Source organism: Chiloscyllium plagiosum, chromosome 5 (assembly GCF_004010195.1).
Source record: "Chiloscyllium plagiosum isolate BGI_BamShark_2017 chromosome 5, ASM401019v2, whole genome shotgun sequence".
NCBI classification, from domain to species: Eukaryota; Metazoa; Chordata; class Chondrichthyes; order Orectolobiformes; family Hemiscylliidae; genus Chiloscyllium; species Chiloscyllium plagiosum.
This window is the reverse complement of record NC_057714.1, coordinates 84,529,475-84,550,399: the sequence shown is the minus strand read 5'-3', so window position 1 is coordinate 84,550,399 and position 20,925 is coordinate 84,529,475. Positions and strand designations below refer to the sequence as shown.

The window sequence follows — 20,925 nt, the reverse complement described above, 5'->3', positions numbered from 1 at the left end:
GTGGGGGAGGGGATGAAGGTGATAGGTCAGGGAGGAGAGGGTGAAGTGGAATTTTACCTGCGCATCCACTAATATCATTTATTGTATCCGTTGCTCCCGATGCGGTCTCCTCTACATTGGGGGGACTGGGCGCCTCCTAGCAGAGCGCTTTAGGGAACATCTCCGGGACACCCGCACCAATCAACCACACCGCCCCGTGGCCCAACATTTCAACTCCCCCTCCCACTCTGCCGAGGACCTGGGGGTCCTGGGCCTCCTTCACCGCCGCTCCCTCACCACCAGACGCCTGGAGGAAGAACGCCTCATCTTCCGTCTCGGAACACTTCAACCCCAGGGCATCAATGTGGACTTCAACAGCTTCCTCATTTTCCCTTCCCCCACCTCATCCTAGTTTCAAACTTCCAGCTCCACACTGTCCTCTTGACCTGTCCGGACCTGCCTAGCTCCTTTTCCACTTTTGCCTGAACTGCTGTGCTCTTCCAGCACCATTGATCCAGAATCTGGTTTCCAGCATCTGCAGTCCTTGTTTTTACCTTTACAGAGGTCAGAAATGAGAGTTTCATAAATCAACTGGAAAAGTTAAGACCTTTTCTCCATAACAGAGGTTAATTGGAAATTTTTAAAACCATTATGGTTTAGATGGAGTAAATGAAATAAACAAGTTTCCAGTGGTGAAAGTTGAGAACTGGAAGGCATGGATTTAAAGTGATTAGCACTGTACCAGAAAATGCAAGGCAAAAACAACCATTGCCTGATGAAATGAAAATAGTTTTAATGCTAACTTTCAAGGGAACCAAATAAATACTTCAATGAAATATTGCATCGAGTTGGGAAAAGAATGAAAACATTTGGAGTATTCAAATTCCAAGTAGCTGGCACAGACGAGAATTGGATAAATGGCTTCTGTTGCATCATACTCATCTACGCATAACTTACACTGCAGAAAGAGAAATAAAAACCTACACAATCCAGGAAAGCAAATGTCAAATTTAAGTTGAAGAATATATGAATATCAGAATTCAGATACACATAAAATAGGTTCACAAGGTCCTATATTAAAACAAAAAAAAGTTCAATTCTACAAGATTACAATCAAAAAGCAAAGAAGTTATCTTCAGCTTAGTGCTAGTCACCACATTATAAAAGTGATACAAAAGCATCAGGAGGAATTCAAATAAGATTTTTTGGAATAGTACAAATTTGCTAAGTTACATTATTTAAAGAGAAGAAACTTCCCATCCATATCAAAATGGGTGACCCCTCATTCTGAGATTGTCTCCTCTGGTCCTCTATTCTCTCACAAGGCAAACAATCTTTCCTAATCTGCCTGGTCAAGTTTCCCAATTATCTTTTATGTTTTAATAAGGTTGCATCGTATTCTAAGTTCCCACATATACAAGCTAAATCTACTGAATCTCTCCATAAGAGGCTGAGTGAACCACCTCTAAACTGCCTCAAAATCTTTGCTTCAATCGAGACCTAAGATTATTCTCAGTTGTCCAGCTGTATTCTCACCCATGACTTGCATAGTTTTAGAAAATGCTCCATATCTTTATATTCAATTTCCTCTGAAATAAAGGTCAACACTCCATTTGCCTTCCCTATTACCCAGTGAACTTAAATACTCACTGTTTATGATTCATGCATCACAATCCCAACTCCCTTTCCAGACTTTATCCATTCAAATAATATTCAGCTCCTCTATTCTTCTTGCTAAAGTGCATAATCTCACATTTTCCTACATTTTATCCCATTTGCCAAGTGTTTGCTTACTCACTTAACCTGTAGAGATTGTTTTGTCGATTCTTCATTCCACCCTTACCAGTTGCTTTCCCAGCTATCTTTGGATTACCCACAAACTTGGCTACAGTGAATTCACTTTCCACATTCAAGTCATTGTACATAATTGTGACCTTCAGTATTGATCCCTGTGACACTCCACAAGTTACAGGTTGCCATCTTGAAAGTACCCTTTTGAACCTCTGCCTTCTGTTAGTTTGGCAATCCTCTAAACATACCAATGTACTAAATCCACTAACGATGGCTGGTACTTAATTAAATGTCTTCTGAAAAATGTTAATTCACCACTTTCCCCTTTTTCAAAACCACTTGTTACCTCCTCAAAAGAATGAATATAACTTTATTATTCATGATATTGTATTCATGAAGTCATGCTGACTCTGCTTGATGATATCATGTATTTTTACATGCTCCACTTTGCCATCTTATTAATAGACGCAAACATTTTCCCAATAACAGACAGTGGCAATCCAATCCTCAGACTTTGAGAATACAAGGAATCCTGGAGGTTAACGACCAGTGCATCCACTATCTATGCAACCAGTTCCTTTCATAATCCAGGATGCATCCCATCAGATCTAAGGAACTTCTCCATCTTTAGTCCTGTTAACTTCCCTAGCATTTTTCTCTTGGTGACGGTCATTGCATTTATTTCCTCTCCTCCGTTTGGTCCTTGAATATTTAGGAATTTTGGAATGTTCTGGAGATTGATGCAATGCAATCATTCTAACTCCTCTGCCAGTTCCTAGTCCCATTATTTCCAGACAGATAGAACATGGAACAGCACAGGAATGGGCCCTTCAGCCCACCATGTTGTGCTGAACATGATGCCAAATTAAACTAACCCATTTTGCCTGCCCGTGGTCCACATCCCTCCATTCCTTGCATATTCATGTGCTTAGTCTCTTAAACACCTCCATCATATCTGGCATTACCACCACTCTGGGAAGCACATTCTAGACTCCCATTACTCTAAAATATTTCACCCTCACACCTTTAAACTTCCCCCAGGGAAAAGACTTTGTCTATTTCCCCGATCCATGCCCCTCATTAATTTTGTAAACCTCTGTAAGATCACCCGTCAGCCTCCAACGCTCCAGGGAAAACAGCCCCAGCCTGTTCAGCCTCTCCCTTTTGCTCAAATCCTCCAACCCTGGCAACAGCCTTGTAAACCTTTTCTGAACCCTTTCAAGTTTCACAACATCTTTCCGATAGGAAGGAGACCAGAATTGCACGCAATATTCCAACAGTGGCCTAACCAATGTCCTGTTCTGCCGCAACATGACCTCCCAGTTCCTGTATGCAATACTCTGATCAATAAAAGAAAACATACCAAACGCCTTCTTCACTATCCTATCTACCTGCGACTCCACTTTCAAGGAGCTATGAACCTGTACTCCAAGGTCTCTTTGTTCAGCAACACTCCCCAGGACCTTACCATTAAGCATACAAGTCCTGCTAAGATTTGCTTTTCCAAAATGCAGCACCTCGCATTTATCTGAATTAAACTTCTCAGCCCATTGGCCAGATCCTGTTGTAATCTGAGGTAGCCCTCTTCGCTGTCCACGACACCTCCAATTTTGGTGTCATCTGCAAACTTACTAACTGTACCTCTTAGGCTCACATCCAAATAATTTATGTGAAAAAGTAGTTCAACATCTTTCAGCTGACAAGAAAATTTCAAATAACTTCTTTTTGATGGGAGGGGGGGGGGGGGGGAGGAGAGAGGAGCAAATTGTAGCGAGTTAGCACACGTAAAAATAAAACAGGAGGAAAACTTGACCAGAGGAAACAGGAGGAAAACATGACATTCCCCATAAAAAAAAGTTGATGAGAGGACTAAAGTTCCCTCGTTCTCATTGTATTTTGCGCCACTCTCTCTCTAAGGGCTCAGCAGTCACACAGGAGCGCAGGACAACCTTGGTTAGTCTGGATGACGGCACGACATCAAACACAAAGATGCCGGCTCCTGTCCAGGATAAAATAGAGGAAACATTTCACAGACTTCAGTCAAACACTATCCAAAAAGTGATTTTATTTGTAAAATATCATTAAGTTTTTAGCTATATCCAGCCTTTGTCCATATTTTAGCAATTGAATGAAAACAAAAACTCTGGAAACATGCTTTTTTATGTAATTATGTTCAGAATGGCTTTGTTTGTTTACAATCAGATCAATTCAGTTATCAGAACAAAATACTCGGCGCATGTCTCGTTTGGATAATTGGGGTTGTTCTGCGTTCCACAAACAGCAGAGGTCCCAGTATGGATCGCTGTGAAACAGCACTGGTCACTGATCTACAGGCTGAAAAACACCCTTCCACCACTACTCTGCCTTCTATGGGCAAGCCAATTCTGAACCCAAATCTAAATCCATTTCCCCAGCCTCATTGTCTATGTTCACTAACTTCTCACTTCCCTTTTACGCATCTAAAGCAGCTTAGGTTGTCGGTCTTGATATTACTTGCATGTTTCCTCTTGAAGTTTATTGTCCCTCTTATTTTTGGGGTATCTTTTGTTGGTTTCTAAACTCTGACCAACCTTTTGTTGTATCTCTAATCTTTTCAACACTACGTTTGTTTTTTCAGTTTCACAATATTCTCAACTTTCTGAGAATCCTCTTACTCAACCGTGGGGCGGCATGGTGGCTCAGTGGTTAGCACTGCTGCCTCACAGCACCAAGGTCCCAGGTTCAATTCCAGCCTCGGGCGACTGTCTGTGTTGAGTTTGCACATTGTTTCAGTGTCTGCGTGTTTCTCCTCCGGGTGCTCCGGTTTCCTCCCACAGTCCAAAGAAGTGCAGGTCAGGTGAATTGGCCATGCTAAATTGCCCAAAGTGTTAGGTGCATTAGTCAGAGGGAAATGGGTCTGGTGGGTTACTCTTCGGAGGGTCGGTGTGGACTGGTTGGGCCAAAGGGCCTGTTTCCAAACTGTAGGGAATCTAATCTAATCAAAGTAGTATGGCTTTGCTGTGCGCAGTGAACTATTTCCTTAAAAAAAAATCTGCCACTGTTTCTCATCTTTGCTGATCACTACCAGTCCACTTACAGACATTGGGTCACAGATGTATAGCACATAAACAGAATCTTTTGGTCCAACTGGTCCATGCCGACCATATATCCTAACCTAATCTAGTCTCATTGTCCAGCACCTGGCCCATATCCCTCTAAACCCTTCCTATTTATATACGCATCAAGATGCCTTTTAAATGTCGTAATTATACCAGCCTCCACCACTTCCTCTGGCAGTTCATTCCATTTGCACCCCACCTTCTGTGTGAAAAAAGTGCCCCATAGGTCTCTTTTGTATCGTTCCCTCTCGCTCTAAACCTATGCCCTCTCATTCTGAACTTCCCCACCCCAAGGAAGAGACCTGGTCTATTTACCTTCCCATGCCCCTCATGATTTTATAAACCTCTCTAAGATCACCCCTCAGCCTCAAGACTGAAGGGAAAAACAGCCCCAGCCTTGTCAGCCTCTTCCTGTAACTGAAATCCTCCAACCCCAGCAATAGCCTTGTAAATCTTTTCTGAATCCTTTCAAGTTGCATAACATCTTTCTGATAGGAAGGAGACCAGAATTGCATGAAATATGCTCTGGACAGCCGCAACATGACCTCCCAACTCCTGTACTCAATACTCTGACCAATAAAGGAAAGCAGACAAAGTGCCTCCTTCACTATCCTATCCACTTGCAACTCCACTTTCAAGCAAATATGAACCTGCACTTCAAGGCCTCTTTGTTCAGCAAAACTCGCTAGGACCTTACCATTAAGTGCATAAGTCGTGCTAAGATTTGCTTTTCCAAAATGCAATACCTTGCATTTATCCAAATTAAACTCCATCCACCACTCCTCGGTCCAGTGGCCTATCTGATCAAGATCTCTTTGTCATCTGAGGTATCCTTTTTCGCTGTCCACTAAGCCTCCAATTTCGGTGTCATCTGCAAACTTACTGTGTCTCTTATGCTCGCATCCAAATCATTTATGTAAATGACAAAAAGTAGAGGGCCCAGCACCGATTGTTGTGGCACTCCACTGGTCACAGGCCTCCAGTCTGAAAAACAACCCTCCACCACCACCCTCTGTCTTCTACCTTTGAGCCAGTTCTGTATCCTGAAGAAGGGCCTGTGCCCGAAACGTCGAATCTCCTGTTCCCTGGATGCTGCCTGACCTGCTGTGCTGTTCCAGCAATAAAGTTTCAACTTTGATCTCCAGCATCTGCAGACCTCACTTTCTCCCAGTTCTGTATCCAAATGGCTAGTTCTCCCTGTATTCCATGGGATCTAACCAGTCTCCCATGGGGAGCCTTGTCAAACGCCTTACTGAAGTCCATATAGATCATGTCCACTGCTCTGCCCTCACGAATCCTCTTTGTTTCTACTTCAAAACACTCAAATCAAGTTTGTGAAACATGATGTCCCATGTACAAAGCCATGTTGATTAGCCCGAATCAGTCCTTGCCTTTCCTGCACTCCTGATCATGGGAGACTTCAATATGCAGGTGGACTGGGTAAATAATGTTGCCAGTGGATCCAAAGAAAGGGAATTCAAGAATGCTTACAGGATGGCTTTTTGGAACAGCTTGTCATGGAGCCCACAAGGGAGCAGGCTATTCTGGACCTAGTGCTATGTAATGAACCAGACTTTATAAAATATCTTAAAGTAAGGGAACACTTAGGAAGCAGCGATCATAATATGGAAGAGTTCAGTCTGCAGATTGAAAGAGAGAAGGCAAAATCGGATGTAATGGTGTTACAGTTAAATAAAGGTAATTATGAGGGCATGAGAGAGGAACTGACGAAAATAGACTGGAAGCAGAGCCTAGCAGGGAAGACAGTAGAGCAAACATGGCAGGAGTTTGTGGGTAAAATTGAGGACACTGTGCAGAGGTCCATTCCCAAAAAGAGAAAGATTATCCGGGGAGGGATTAGACAGCCATGGCTGACAAAGAAAGTCAGGAAATCTATGAAAGAAAAAGAGAGATTCTATAGAGTGGCCAAGAGCACTGGGAAATCAGAAGATTGGGAAGGCTACAAAAACAAACAGAGGATAACAAAGAGAGAAATAAGGAAGGAGAGGATCAAATATGAAGGTAGGCTAGCCAGTAATATTAGAAATGATAGTAAAAGTTTCTTTCAATACATAAGAAACAAACGACAGGCAAGAGTAGACAATGGGCCACTTCAAACTGATGCTGGAAGCCTAGTGATGGGAGATAAGGAAATAGCAGGAGAACTTAATAAGTACTTTGCATCAGTCTTCACAGAGGAAGACAGGAGTAATATCCCAACAATTAAAGGGAGTCAGGGGGCTGAGTTGAGTATGGTTGCCATTACAAAAGAGAAAGTGCTAGAAAAGCTAAAAGATCTTAAAATTGATAAATCTCCTGGCGCCGATGGGCAACATCCTAGAGTTCTGAGGGAGGTGGCTGAGGAAATAGCGGAGGCGTTGGTTGAGATCTTTCAAAAGTCACTGGAGTCAGGGAAAGTCCCAGATAATTGGAAGATCACTGTTGTAACCCCCTTGTTCAAGAAAGGATCAAGACAAAAGATGGAAAATTATAGGCCAATTAGCCGAACCTCAGTTGTTGGTAAAATTCTAGAATCCATCATTAAGGATGAGGTTTCTAAATTCTTGGAAGGGCAGGGTCGGATTAGAACAAGTCAACATGGATTTACTAAGGGGAGGTCGTGCCTGACAAACCTGTTGGAGTTCTTTGAAGAGGTGACAAGTAGGTTAGACCAAGGAAACCCAGTGGATGTTATCTACCTCGACTTCCAAAAGGCCTTTGATAAGGTGCCACACGGGAGGCTGCTGAGCAAGCTGAGGGCCCATGGTGTTCGAGGTGAGCTACTGGTACGGATTGAGGATTGGTTGTCTGACAGAAGGCAGAGAGTTGGGATAAAAGGTTATTTTTCGGAATGGCAGCCCGTGACAAGCGGTGTCCCGTAGGGTTCAGTGTTGGGGCCGCAGCTGTTCACATTATATATTAATGATCTGGATGAAGGGACTGGGGGCATTCTAGCGATGTTTGCCGATGATACAAAGTTCGATGGACAGGCAGGTAGTACTGAGGAAGTGGGGAGGCTGCAGAAGGATCTAGACAGTTTGGAAGAGTGGTCCAGGAAACAGCTGATGGAATTCAATGTGAGCAAATGCGAGGTCTTGCACTTTGGAAAAAAGAATACAAACATGGACAATTTTCTAAACGTTGAGAAAATTCGTAAAGCCAAAGTACAGAGGGATCTGGGAGTGCTATTTGAGGATTCTCGAAAGGTAAACATGCAGGTTGAGTCCGTGATTAAGAAAGCGAATGCAATGTTGTCAATTATCTCAAGAGGGTTGGAATATAAAAGCACTGTTGTGCTACTGAGACTTTATAAAGCTCTGGTTAGGCCCCATTTGGAGTACTGTGTCCAGCTTTGGTCCCCACACCTCAGGAAGGACATACTGGCACTGGAGCGTGTCCAGCGGAGATTCACACGGATGATCCCTGGAATGGTAGGTCTAACATATGAGGAATGGCTGAGGATCCTGGGATTCATTGGAGTTTAGAAGATTAAGGGGAGTTCTAATAGAAAGATAATGCATGGTGGACACAGCCTTAGAATTCGAGGGGATAAATTCAGAACAGAAATGCGGAGACATTTCTTCAGCCAGAGAGTGGTGGGCCTGTGGAATTCATTGCCACAAAGTGCAGTGGAGGCTGGGACGCTAAATGTCTTCAAGGCAGAAATTGATAAATTCTTGATGTCACAAGGAATTAAGGGCTACGGGGAGAATGCGGGTAAGTGGAGTTGAAATGCCCATCAGCCATGATCGAATGGTGGAGTGGACTCAATGGGCCGAATGGCCTTACTTCCACTCCTATGTCTTAGGGTCTTAAATACATGTACATCCTGTCCCTCAGGATTTCCTCCAACACAAGTTTTAAATTACTTATGGATAGAGTATTGCACGGGTAAAAGCACAAAATTAAGGGAAGGCTAACTATCATAATTGAAGGTAGGAAATGTGGAATGTAGTTTGGGGATAGCTGCTTGAGCATAAATATGCACTTTTTTTTTTAAAAAGACCAGTTGATTACAATTCAGGACCAGCACTGGAGTGGCACAGTGGTTAGCACTAGAAAATGAAACACCAAGATACCAAGATTCAGGAATCTTGAATGACAACAGAAACTGAGAATTTAAGTCAAAAATAAAAGGAGGCATATACAAGGTTCAGAAAACTGAAGACAGACAGACTCCTTGAAGGATACAAAGATAGCAGTGAAGAACTTAATCCCTTTTCTCTCTTCCAATTCTTTGTTTATGAGGTGTCTATTAGCAAACAGGATTATGGAACATTGCAAGGCATTTCATATATACTCAAGAATCAAGAGAGCAGCAAGGCAAGAGATGCCAGCACAAAGAAGGGAGTTGATGCATGGAGCCCTTGGAAATGGGCAAGATCCTTAACAAACACGTGGTATCAGTATTGCCAAAGGACAACAACATGATGGATGATGAGCCTTGCAAGAGGTGTGTTGCATTCTCGAGCATGTCAATAAACAGGGTGATGGTGTTGGGTGTTTTGAAAAACATTACAGTAGAAAGGTGCCCAGGATATGTTAAGTTGCATCCCAGAATACTGAAGGAGGCAAGAAAGGAAATTGCTGGGGTCTTATATGAAAGCTTTGTATCCTGTTTAGTCACAGGAGAGGTCCCAGAGGCCTTGACAATACCTGTTGTTCCTTTGGTTAAGTTAGACAACAGGGATAATCCAGTAAATTACAGGCCAGTGAGCCTTACGTCAGTGATAGGGAAACGACTGGAGAAAATAATTGGATTAGTGTTTGCTCACATTTGGGAAAAAAATCTTATGAGCAATAGGCATCATGGCTTGTTGTGGGGAAGGTCATACCTCAAACTGACTGTTTCTTGAGGAAGTGACAAAGATGAATGATGAAGTCAGCGAAGTGGATGTTGTCTATATGAACTTCAGCAATACTTTTGACAAATCATAATACCTCATGGCAGGCTGACACAAACGATGAAATCACACAGCATTAATAGTGAACAGCTAAGATGAATACAGAACTAATTCAGTCATAGAAGACACAGTAGAAATGGAAAGGTGATTTTCTGACTCAAAATCCGTGACGAGTGATGTTCCGTTGGGATTAGGGTTGAGACTCCTGTTGTTTGAGGGAGAATGCAGGTGATCTGATTAATAAGTTTGTGGATGACACAAACATTGGTAGAGTTGTGGATAGTGAGGAGAATTGCCAGGAATCCAGCAAGACAGAGAGGCTGGAGACTTGGGAAAAGAAATGGCAGATGGAGTTTCGTCTGGACAAATAAGAGGTGATGCATTTTGAACAATCTAATGGAGATAGGAAGAATAAATGGTAAAATGCATAAAACATCAACATGGAGGGACATACAGGCCCACAGTTCCCTCAAAAGTGGCAACACAAGTGAATATGGTGATCAAGAAAGCATATGGCATGCTGCCTTCATTGGTTTGGGCACAGGATAAAAATTGGCAGTTGTATAGAACTTTAGGTAAACTATCTTTGGGATGTTGTGTACAATTCTGGTTGCCACACTACCAGAAGGATGTGGAGGCTTCAGGGCAAGTACATAAATGGTTTCCCATGGTGTTGCATGGTTTGGAGGGTATGAACTCTGTCAAAGATTGTCCAAACTTTCTTTGTTTTCATTTGCATGTCAAAGGATGAGGCATCCCAACAGAAGTATACAAAATTATGAGGGGCACAGATAGAATGGATATTCAGAGTCATTCTCCCAGAGGAGAAATGTCAATTACTCAGGGACACCTGCTCAAGGTAAAATAAAGGGGTGGGGGTATAAAATAAAGGAAATGTGACAGGATTTTTCTCTTTGAAATAAAAAACACAAAGGATGGTCAATGCCTGGATGAGCTGTCAGAAGTGGGGCTGGCAGTGGATATATATGAATAGACAGGGAATAGGGATATGACACACAGGCAAAAGGTTTTTACTTTAGAAAGGCATCATGTGTCTTGATAGGCCAAAAAGGCTTGGCCCTTCACAGTCCGGTTGGACTATAACTTGGTGTTGTGAGATTTTTAACTCTGTTGAAGCTATCCTAACACTGCTCCAAAATGCTCAAAAAAACTCAAGTCAGAGTTTTAATTTCAAACCTGTCATCAAATAGTATTAAAACACAGTTTCTCAACATTCAAGTAGAATTTACGCACTTTTCAAAGCTGTTTACATTAGAGTAAGCCCAAAAAAAATGCCAAGTTGTTGACCATCAGACAGATTCACCTGGTATTGACCAATGGACCAGAAAAGACAACGGCATAAACAACCCTCTTAATCTTGCCGAGTGCCCTTCACTAACATCTGGGGGCTCATGTCAAATTTTGGAAAGCTGCCTCAAAGACTAGTCAAGCTACCGCCTGACACCGTCATACACTCAGAACCATACCTTACTGACAAAGTGCCAGAGATCACAATCATCATCCTTGTATATGTTCTGCACAACCGGCCAGAGAGCGCAACAGAGGTGGCAGCAAAGTGGTATTCAGTCAGGCGGGAATTGGCCTGGGAGTTCTCATCATTGACTCCAGACTGCATAAAGTGACTTGGCTTCAGGTTAAACATGGGCAAGGAAACCACTGGCTGATGACCACATACCATCCTCCCTCAACTGATGAATCGGTACTTCCCCATGTTCAACAATGCTTAGAGGAAGCACTAAGGATAGCAAGGGCACAAAACACACTGTGTGGGGAATTTCCATGTCCATGTCAAAGAGTGGCTTGGCAGCAGTACTACTGACCAAGCTGGTCGGGTATTCAAGGACAGAGCTGCTAGACTCTGTGGAAGTTGTCCAGGGAACCAAAGAGGTGGATAACATGGCCGACCTCCTCTTTACCAATCTGCCAGCTGCAGATGCATCTATCCATGACAATATCAGCAAGAGCAATCACCGCACAGTGTTTGCGGAGATAAAGTCCCGTCTTCACTTTGAGAATAACCTCCATGTTGTGTGGCACTATACCCATTGGTATTCATGAGGGGCTGTGGGCCATCAACAGCAGCAGAAGAATTGAACTCCAGCACAATCTGTAACCTCATGGCCCTGCATATCCCCCACTCAGCCACTGCTACCATCCACAAGGATCAACTCTGGTTCTATTAAGTCTGCAGGAGAGAATGCCAAGAGCAGCACCAGGCATATCTGAACATGAGGAATCAACTTGGTGAAGCCATCAAATAGGACTACTTGCATGCCAAACAGCATAAACAACAAGTGTCACACAGACCTAAACGATCCCACAACCAATGGATCAGATCTATGCTCGGCAGTCCTGTCACATTCAGTCATGAATGGTGGTGGATGACTAAACAACTCACTGGAGGAGGCAGCTCCACAATTATCCTCATCCACAATAATGGAGGCGCCCAGCACATCAGTGCAAAAGATAACGCTGAAGCACTTGTAACAAATCACCAGCTAGGAGTGCCTTGTGGATGATCCATTAGTGGTCCTCAGCATTACAAATACCAGTCCTTCAGCCTTTTCGATCCACTCCACACACTAATATAGTTGAACTCGTTCGATACCGCAAAGGCTATGGGCCCTGACAACATTCTGGTAATAGTACTGATAGCTTGTGCACCAAACTTGCCACTCCCCGAGCTAAGCTCTTCCAGCCACTCCTCGGCCATGTGGAAAATTGCCCAGGTATTTCCTGTACATAAAAGTAGAACAAATGCAACTCAGCCAATTCATCGCCCCGTCAGTGAAGTGATGGAAGGTGTCATCAACAGCATTGTCAAGCAGCAATAACCTGCTCAATGACGCCCAGTTTGGGTACTACAGGGCCACTCAGCTCCTGACCTCATTACAGCCTTGGTTTAAACATGGACAAAACAGCTGGATTCCAGAGATGAGGTGAGAGTGACAACCCATGACATCAAGGCTGCATTCGACCGAGTGTAGCAAAGAAGAGTCCCGGCAAAACTGGAATCAATGGGTATCAGGGGGCAAACCCTTTGACGGTTATAGTAATGCCTGAAGCATCGGAAGATGGTCGTGATTGTTGGAGGTCAGTTATCTCAGTTCCAGACATCTCTGCACGAGTTCCTCATGGTAATGCCCTCGACCCAACCATCTTCAGCTGCTTCATCAATGACCTTCTCTCTATCATAAGATCAGAATTGGGAACGTTAGCCAACAATGGGGAATGTGGCTCAGATATCGAAGCAGTCAGTGTTCAAATGCAACAAGATCTGGATAATATTCAGGCTTGGGCTGATGAGTGGCAAGTAACATTCACTCTACACAAATGCCGGCAATTACCATCATGAGAAACAATCTAACCACCGCCCCCTGACATTCAATTGTGTTACCATCAATGAAACCCCCATTATCAATATCCTTGGGGTTACTGAGATATTAAAGGGTTAATTTGCTCTGCCAACCTGCAGGAAATTGGATGTCCCAGGGGTAGTGTGGTATGCTGTTAGCGTGGTATGTCTTTTGTAAATTTTTTACATTCTACCGACAAGACAATGTCATCTCCTGTCATTCAGAATCAATAAGAACATTGCAGTTGGAATTCTGACCACATCCTGTAGTTAAAAAATACAATTTACGACTGATCTGGCCATGAAGCGATGATTTACATTATGTTGTTTTTGGTGATGATCAGGTTACTGCATTGTGTGGAGTGTCATGTGACTGCAAGGGAGTGGATGGGGTTGTCTTATGGGCATCACTGACTGTGAGGTGAAGATCCTGTATAAAGGAAGGACTGTTCCTTTGTTCAGAGAGCTTCTCTTGACACACTTCGCAGCCATTGCAAACAGTGTTAAGTGATCCTCCAAAGCTTGTACTCGCTCATTAAAATTTTGCCTGTTCACAGAAGTTTGCATATTGCAGTTGCATCAAGGTGTCTAAGAATCTCAAGAAAAAAAGAACCTAACATTACCACTGACCAGAAATTTAAATGGACTCATAACCTAACCACAGTGGCGACAAGAGCAGATCAAAGGTGAGGAATATTGCGGCAAGTAACTCAACTCGTAACTCCCCAAAGCTTACCTACCATCTACAAGGCACACGTCAGGAATGTGATGGAATACTCCCCACTTGCCTGGATGGATGCAGCTCCAATTGTACAAGCAGCTTGACACCATCCAGGACAAAGCAGCCCTCTTGCAGAGCATTACAACAACATGCATCCACTCTCTCCACCACCAACGCTCAGTAACAGCAGTGGGAGAAAACAAGGACTGCAGATGCCTGATGAAGAGCTCTGCTCAAAACATGACTCTCCTGTTCCTCGGATGCAACCTGACCAGCTGTGCTGTTCAAGCACCACACTTTGACTCAGCAGCAGCAGTGTCTATTATCTGCAAGATGCACTGCAGTAATTGACCAAAGACCCTCAGACGGCACCTTCCAAACCCACAACCACTTCCATCTTGAAGGACATGAGCAGCAAATATATGGGAACACCACCATCTTCAAGTACTCCTCTAAGTCACTCACTATCCAGACTTGAAAATCTATCACCGGTCCTTCACTGTTGCTGGGTCAAAATCCTGGAACTCTTTCCCTCATGGCATTGTGGGTCAACCCACAGTCGATGGGACAACAGCGGTTCAAGAAGGCAGCTCACCACCACCTTTTCAAATAGGAAACTAAGGACAGGCAATAAATGTGGAGTGTGATGTGACTGCAAGGGAGTGGATGGGGTTGTCTTATGGGCATCACTGATTGTGATGTGAAGATCCTGTATAAAGGAAGGACTGTTCCTTTGTTCAGAGAGCTTCTCTTGACACACTTCGCAGCCATTGCAAACAGTGTTAAGTGATCCTCCAAAGCTTGTACTCGCTCATTAAAATTTTGCCTGTTCACAGAAGTTTGCATATTGCAGTTGCATCAAGGTGTCTAAGAATCTCAAGAAAAAAAGAACCTAACATTACCACTGACCAGAAATTTAAATGGACTCATAACCTAACCACAGTGGCGACAAGAGCAGGTCAAAGGTGAGGAATATTGCTGCAATGATGCCCACATCCCATAAATTATTGTTTTAAAATGCATGATAGCACCTACTCTGTGGCAATTTATAGAATTCCTACAGTGTGGAAAGAGGCCAGTTGGCCCATCAAATCTGCACCAACTCTCCAAAGGGTATCCTATCCTCTCCCCTTAACCCCATATTTACCTTGGCTAACCCACCTAGCCTGCACACCTTTGGACTGCAAGAGGAAATCAGAGTACTGGGAGGAAACCCACAGAGTCACAGGGAGAATGGACAAACTCCACAGAGTCACCCAAACCTGAAACTGAAAACGGGTCCCTGGCTATGTGAGGCAGCATTGCCGACCACAAAGCCAATGTGCCACACATGCTCATTTCTGCATATCTCAATATATAAAACTAACCGCTATATATTTTATTGAGACTGAAAAACTTATATCTATTATAATTCTTTGGAGGGTTGGTGTGGACTTGTTAGGTCGAAGGGCCTGTTTCCACACTGAAGGCAATCTAACCTAATCAAAAGGGAAATAAATCATTTAAAAAGGTGACCCAGGAAGTCCAAACAGAAGAGACAGATTCATAAAATCAGCAGATGGGCTTACTTCGTCTAAGAGCTGCAGCCGTGATGCCTGCTATATTAGCACAAGTGCAGTCTGAAATGTTTTGAGAGTTCAATCCAAATTGTTTTTTCAGTGAAAATGCAAAAAATTGCAAAGCCTACTTAGGACCTTTGATGAACAAGGAAATTGTAAATCGGGACTAATTAACCTCAAGGTCACTTTCAGGACAGCCCAGAGCATGATATATGGAGATGGACAGAGACGGAGGATGAGGATTCACTGCTGTGCAGAGATCTGAGTGTTTGTTGGAGAAGTTAGTTGCAACTTGCACCTTGTGTGATGTGCTGCTCACAGAGAAGATAGTTAAATAAATGACAGGTAGCCAGACCTGCACAGCAAGAGGAATTTAATTTCATCATTAACTGTGAGGGTCAATCTCAGCTGGAATTTTGAAAGGGAACAGACACAGAGATTTCATAGTTTCAAAGGAGAAAAATCATCGACCAACAGTGGAACTCTACAGCATTTTCTGCCAATGAAAGCAACAAACACAGGGAAGATGGTAATAGAGCCAATGTCATGAGACTGGTGCTCCCAGGGTCCAAGCTATTGCTTTGGCCTCACATAACTAAATTCATTTAATAAATCTAAAATATAAAGCTGGTTTCACAGTCACCATTACTGATATGGTCACTGATTGTAAAAATTCTAGCTGACTTTCAAATCTCTTTCAGGGAAGGAAAACCGTAGTCATGACCAAGTCTGGCCAACATGCAAATCCATGCACTCAGAATTGTGTTGGACTCTGAATTGACTCTAGTAAGCCATTCAGTTCAAGGGCAATTAGAATTGGGCAACACGTTATGAAAGAGTAAATAGTAGTAGTCTCCAAGTATTGAAAGCGAACCAGAATATTGGACTCAGGCATGTGTAACAGGAGATGGCAAAATGGAAGATTTATATCTCAGAATGGTTTGAGCTAAAGAAATTCACCACAGGATTGTGGTACACTGATGGCTGCCCCTTCATAAAGTAAATAACTAAGATTGTCTTCTAAAGGAATTGCTCGTAAAGCAATGAGAAAAGCTGAGTTTTTTTTTGTACTTCAAAGCTGTGGTATTAACACATTTGTTTCCTTCATTTTGCAGTATACACAGTAAGTTTGGAGTTTGACTAAAGTAGAACTGAAATCTTAAGGCATCTTCCTATTGGTGAAACAAGGCATTCAGAATTCTTCAAATTTTAACCATCCAGAACTGGATTGTTACATTCTGCTCAACAATCTTCCATCACCAGGACATTTGAGACGTATGCATGTATATTCCGCAGCACAGAGTTCCAAAGAGACGGTAATTCACGTTAATATGTAAATATCAGACCTGCAGCAAGTGCCAGCCGCCTACATGGCAAACAAACACTCTCATTGTGGCTGTACTCCGTTATAGTGGGCTCAAAACATTAACACTGGTTTTCTCTCTGCAGATGTTGCTCAGTCTCTCCAGTACTCTATTTCTAATTCAGTTATATACTTGCTGATTAAAACCTTAACATCCCTCTGAGCAAATAGGGAGAGGCAATAAATGCTGGTCTTGTCTGCAATGCCCACATCCTGCTCAGGGACAAAATAAGGTTCCTCATGTCTCCAGTTCCTTAGCCAATCACTTTAACAACCTTTTGTTTAAGGGACCTTTCTCTACTGTCATAACCAGACCTCAACATAAAACACCACTTTCTTCCAAGACCAAACCGATATTTTGAAGACTTAGCAAACTGAATGAAACGAGAGCATGAAGTCTGCCACACAGTTGAGGGTGAAAATCAAATGTAAAAATGTTTACACCTAATCAGCAAATTATGACTGAAAACGTTGGAGTGCAAGTGTCACAGTGTAAGAACAAATGTGTCAAACTCATCTTGTAAAAAGATAAATGTTTAAAATAGGTCAGGGAAAGATTTTAAGAACACATTATAACACAAAAAAACCATCACGTACCTTCATTTATTTTTGACATATCCACATTAGCGTTGTTAAGCTGCAAGGTGGCTTGCAAAGCAGGAAGTAATTGCCTCAAAAGGTTTGGATCCTGTAGTAGAGGAGGAATAGGTGACTGGGGAATAGGTGAAACAGGGACAGTAGACGTGGTGGCTGATGGGGTCTGAGAAGCAGGAGTCATTCCCGAGGATGATGACGAAGGGGTAGCACAAGACTGAGTTGCTGACTTGTCCACTGAAGCAGTTTCTGGGAAAGAAGTGGGAGGGGAGAAAGTTAAAACATAGCATACTGTGAAAAAAACCCAGGAAATCTAGAGTTTACAATAACAACTTCCCCCCTCAATTCCAGAATAATAACCAAGCAATACTCCCAGGACCTCCCTTGGATACTAGCCATTCCAATCCATAATGTCTTTTAAAACTAAGTAACAACACTATTTCCTGGTGGCACTGCATGCTGAATTGTTGGAAATTTTAGCATTATTCAATGAAAAACAAGATCTCAGAATCCTGGCTAGTATTGCCCCTTCATTGCACTGTAATTCGGTAATATCCAGTAGTAGTAAAAATCATACATTCAAGACACTGTTTCATTTAACAGACAAGCTTCAAGATACAATCAAAGTGTATAAGGTATAAGCAGGCAGGGAAAAAGTTCTTAGTTTTGTGAAACAAGAGGCTCAGCTGAGCATGACTCAGATCTGATAAGAACTTGCAGTTAACAATGGGGTACTGGAGGCAAGGGTAATGGGTGAACAAGGTAGAAAAGCATTCATTATGTAGAGCCAAGTAACAAAATTGGAATCATTCAGTATGCAAGATCAGTTTAACAAGGTGAAAAGTATTCATTACCTGAAACCAGTCAAGGTTAAGAACATTCATTGTTTAACACCAGATGGCTTAATCTTTGCTACTGACACTCACTGACTGTAACAGTCACCCAATCAATATGTATATTGCCTTATCTGAATACTCCTTCCTGTTAAGTGACTATAAAATTGAATTCATTAAGAAACTGCTCTTCCAGAGAAGACCATGAACTCATGTCTTTGTGCAAGTGAACGAATAGAGAGTTTTGCTTGGACGGGGCGTGGGGGGGGGGCACTTAAAATCGCTCCAGAATCACCAAAACATCCGTTATTCCCCACAGAACGGATGACCATCTCACTTTTATCTTTGATATATAATTCAACAGTTCTGAACATTTCATATCAAACATGGGTAAGCCATTCAGAACTGTGATGAGGAAGAATTTCTTCACCCAAGTGTTATGAACCTGTGGAATTCTCTCCCACATGAAGTTGTTGGAGCCACTTCATTAGATATATTCAAAAGTGAGTAGCCAGACTCTTGCGGCTAAAGGGGTATGGGTGGGAATGGGATACTAAGATTGCATCATCAGCCATGATTGTAATCAATGGTGGTGCAGGCTCCAAAAGAGCCAAATGGCCGACTACTGCACCTATTTTCTATATTTCAAGTCAATTAGGGATAAATCAGTAAGAGCAGCCTTGTTAGCATTTCCCTAATAAATTGTTTCATGCAATTAAAAACAACTTTAAATACTTCAGTCTTCACTATAACATAGGTGATAGGAAAGACCAAGATGCATAACTTTACCCTACTTAGTAGAAGTTCAGTATTATTTGACAATTGTTTCACTCAATAGAAGTGGGGTGAAATAGCAATGAATTGAAGATTACATTCAAATGGGAAATGGAGTTTTCCCAAAGTCAAATAAAGGAGCCAGTGGTCTATAATCTTAACACCTCAACAGCTAAGCTGTGAAACAACAGCACACTGGGTAACCATGAAGGAACTGCTCCAACAATTTAGTCAAAGGATTGTTGTGTTTTTTTGGGAGCCTACAAGACCATTTACAAAGTGATTAGTACTCTGAAATGAGAGTAATCTCTGCTGCATTTTGTGAAGTGTTTTGTTATGTAATCGTAGGAGCTTTAATTTGTCTTAAGTTGGCCCGCACAAGGGTCAAAAAAACTCAACAAGGTGTGTAACTGACTGATTCATAACAGAAGACTCATGAACTTTTCAACTTGATTGCTTTTACCTTAACAGCAGCATTCTAGTTCCAGAAAACCTCAAACATGCTTCAGAGCTGAAAGTAGGTTACCATTTGTCTTCACTAATCCAATGTCAGACTGAGTCAGATTTGTGCAGCATAACAACAAAGAATTCAAAACACTTGCAATGCGATGTACATTATATAAGCATACACGAGTGCAGTATACATTGAGTCATGTATTATGGAACATTATTCTGATGAGATTGCCAAGTGTTGCTTTTAATGTTTAAGGGTTCAAACCCACTACAAACTTGCAGACAACCTTTCTCCATTTGGCAACACAATCTTATTGCTTTATGTTCTGTCGCACTTCCAAGAAGAATTACTGCATGAGCGCATTTTACTCGTTTCAGGAGATTAACAGATAAATGATTTAAGGCATTTAAAATAATTTCGTCAGGAAAACTGAGGTATGGTGTGACCTGAAGTGTGGCCTCCATGTAGAGCATAAAAGGTATCCAAATATTAATATTTTGAAGAGAATTTTTAACTGCTGTGATCAACTCATCACTTGTCATATCCCATTTATTAATAAATTGTTATATAATATAATAAACAGCAGTACAGCTCCTCGAGCCCACTCCTGCATTGACCAAGATCACTGTTGATCACAGAATCCCTACAGTGTGGGAGCAGGTCTTTCGGCCCATGCCGACTCTCCAAATAGCATCCCACTCAGAACACCCCATCCCCCAACCCTACAGTTAATCCACCTAGCCTGCACATCCCTGGACAATATGGGTGATTTACCATGGTCCAACCACCTAACCTCCACATCTGTGGACAATGGAAGGAAACCTGGAGGAAACCCAGACATAGGGAGAACATGCAAACTCCACTATCACCCAAGGCTGGAATCAAACCCAGTCCCAGGTGCGATGAGGCAGCAATGCTGACCTCTAAGCCACCACGTCTCAACTCCATTTTCCTGTCCATTCTCCTCCTCCTCAAATTGCTTGAAATATCAAAAATATATCCAGAGATCCATCATCTTTCTACAAAAAGCTTCACAATTTTCTGGGACATGAGAAATAACAGTACATGACAGTTAGAAATGCAAAGTTTGACGTGCAAATAGAGCCAAAGAACAGAACAGCATTTTGTTGTGCAGTCAGTATGCAGAAAGTCTGTCAGTGAGGATAATTACTTTATGTTGCGTCTGGAGTAAAATTATCTTGTAATCTTAGTGAAGCCCAGCCTATTAGATATGTTTATGATTAGCTCCTTGAAAGTTCAACCAAAACTCCCAAGTTTCTGCAACTGCTGTTAAACCTTCCATCTGAAGCAAAATACTGCAGATTTGCAAGATCGGAAATAATAACCAAAGTCTGGAGAAACTCAGCATGTCTGAGAAAACCTGTGGGGGAAAAAAATGCATTAACAGAGTCTGAATGACTCTTCCGAGAATCACAGAATCCTTACAGTGCGAAAGCAGGTCATTCAATCCAGCAAGTC

At 42.4% G+C, this 20,925-nt stretch overlaps 1 protein-coding gene across 4 annotated transcripts in view; it reads right to left on the bottom strand.

The window, feature by feature from the left end:
• waca (WW domain containing adaptor with coiled-coil a) overlaps nucleotides 1-20,925 on the bottom strand; it is a 140,631-nt gene that overhangs the window by 64,782 nt on the left and 54,924 nt on the right. For all 4 annotated transcript variants that reach the window (XM_043690496.1, XM_043690498.1, XM_043690499.1 and 1 more), the window contains one exon: nucleotides 17,389-17,634. In XM_043690496.1, coding sequence (XP_043546431.1) covers nucleotides 17,389-17,634 — 246 coding nt within the window. The remainder of the gene's footprint in view (nucleotides 1-17,388; nucleotides 17,635-20,925) is intronic.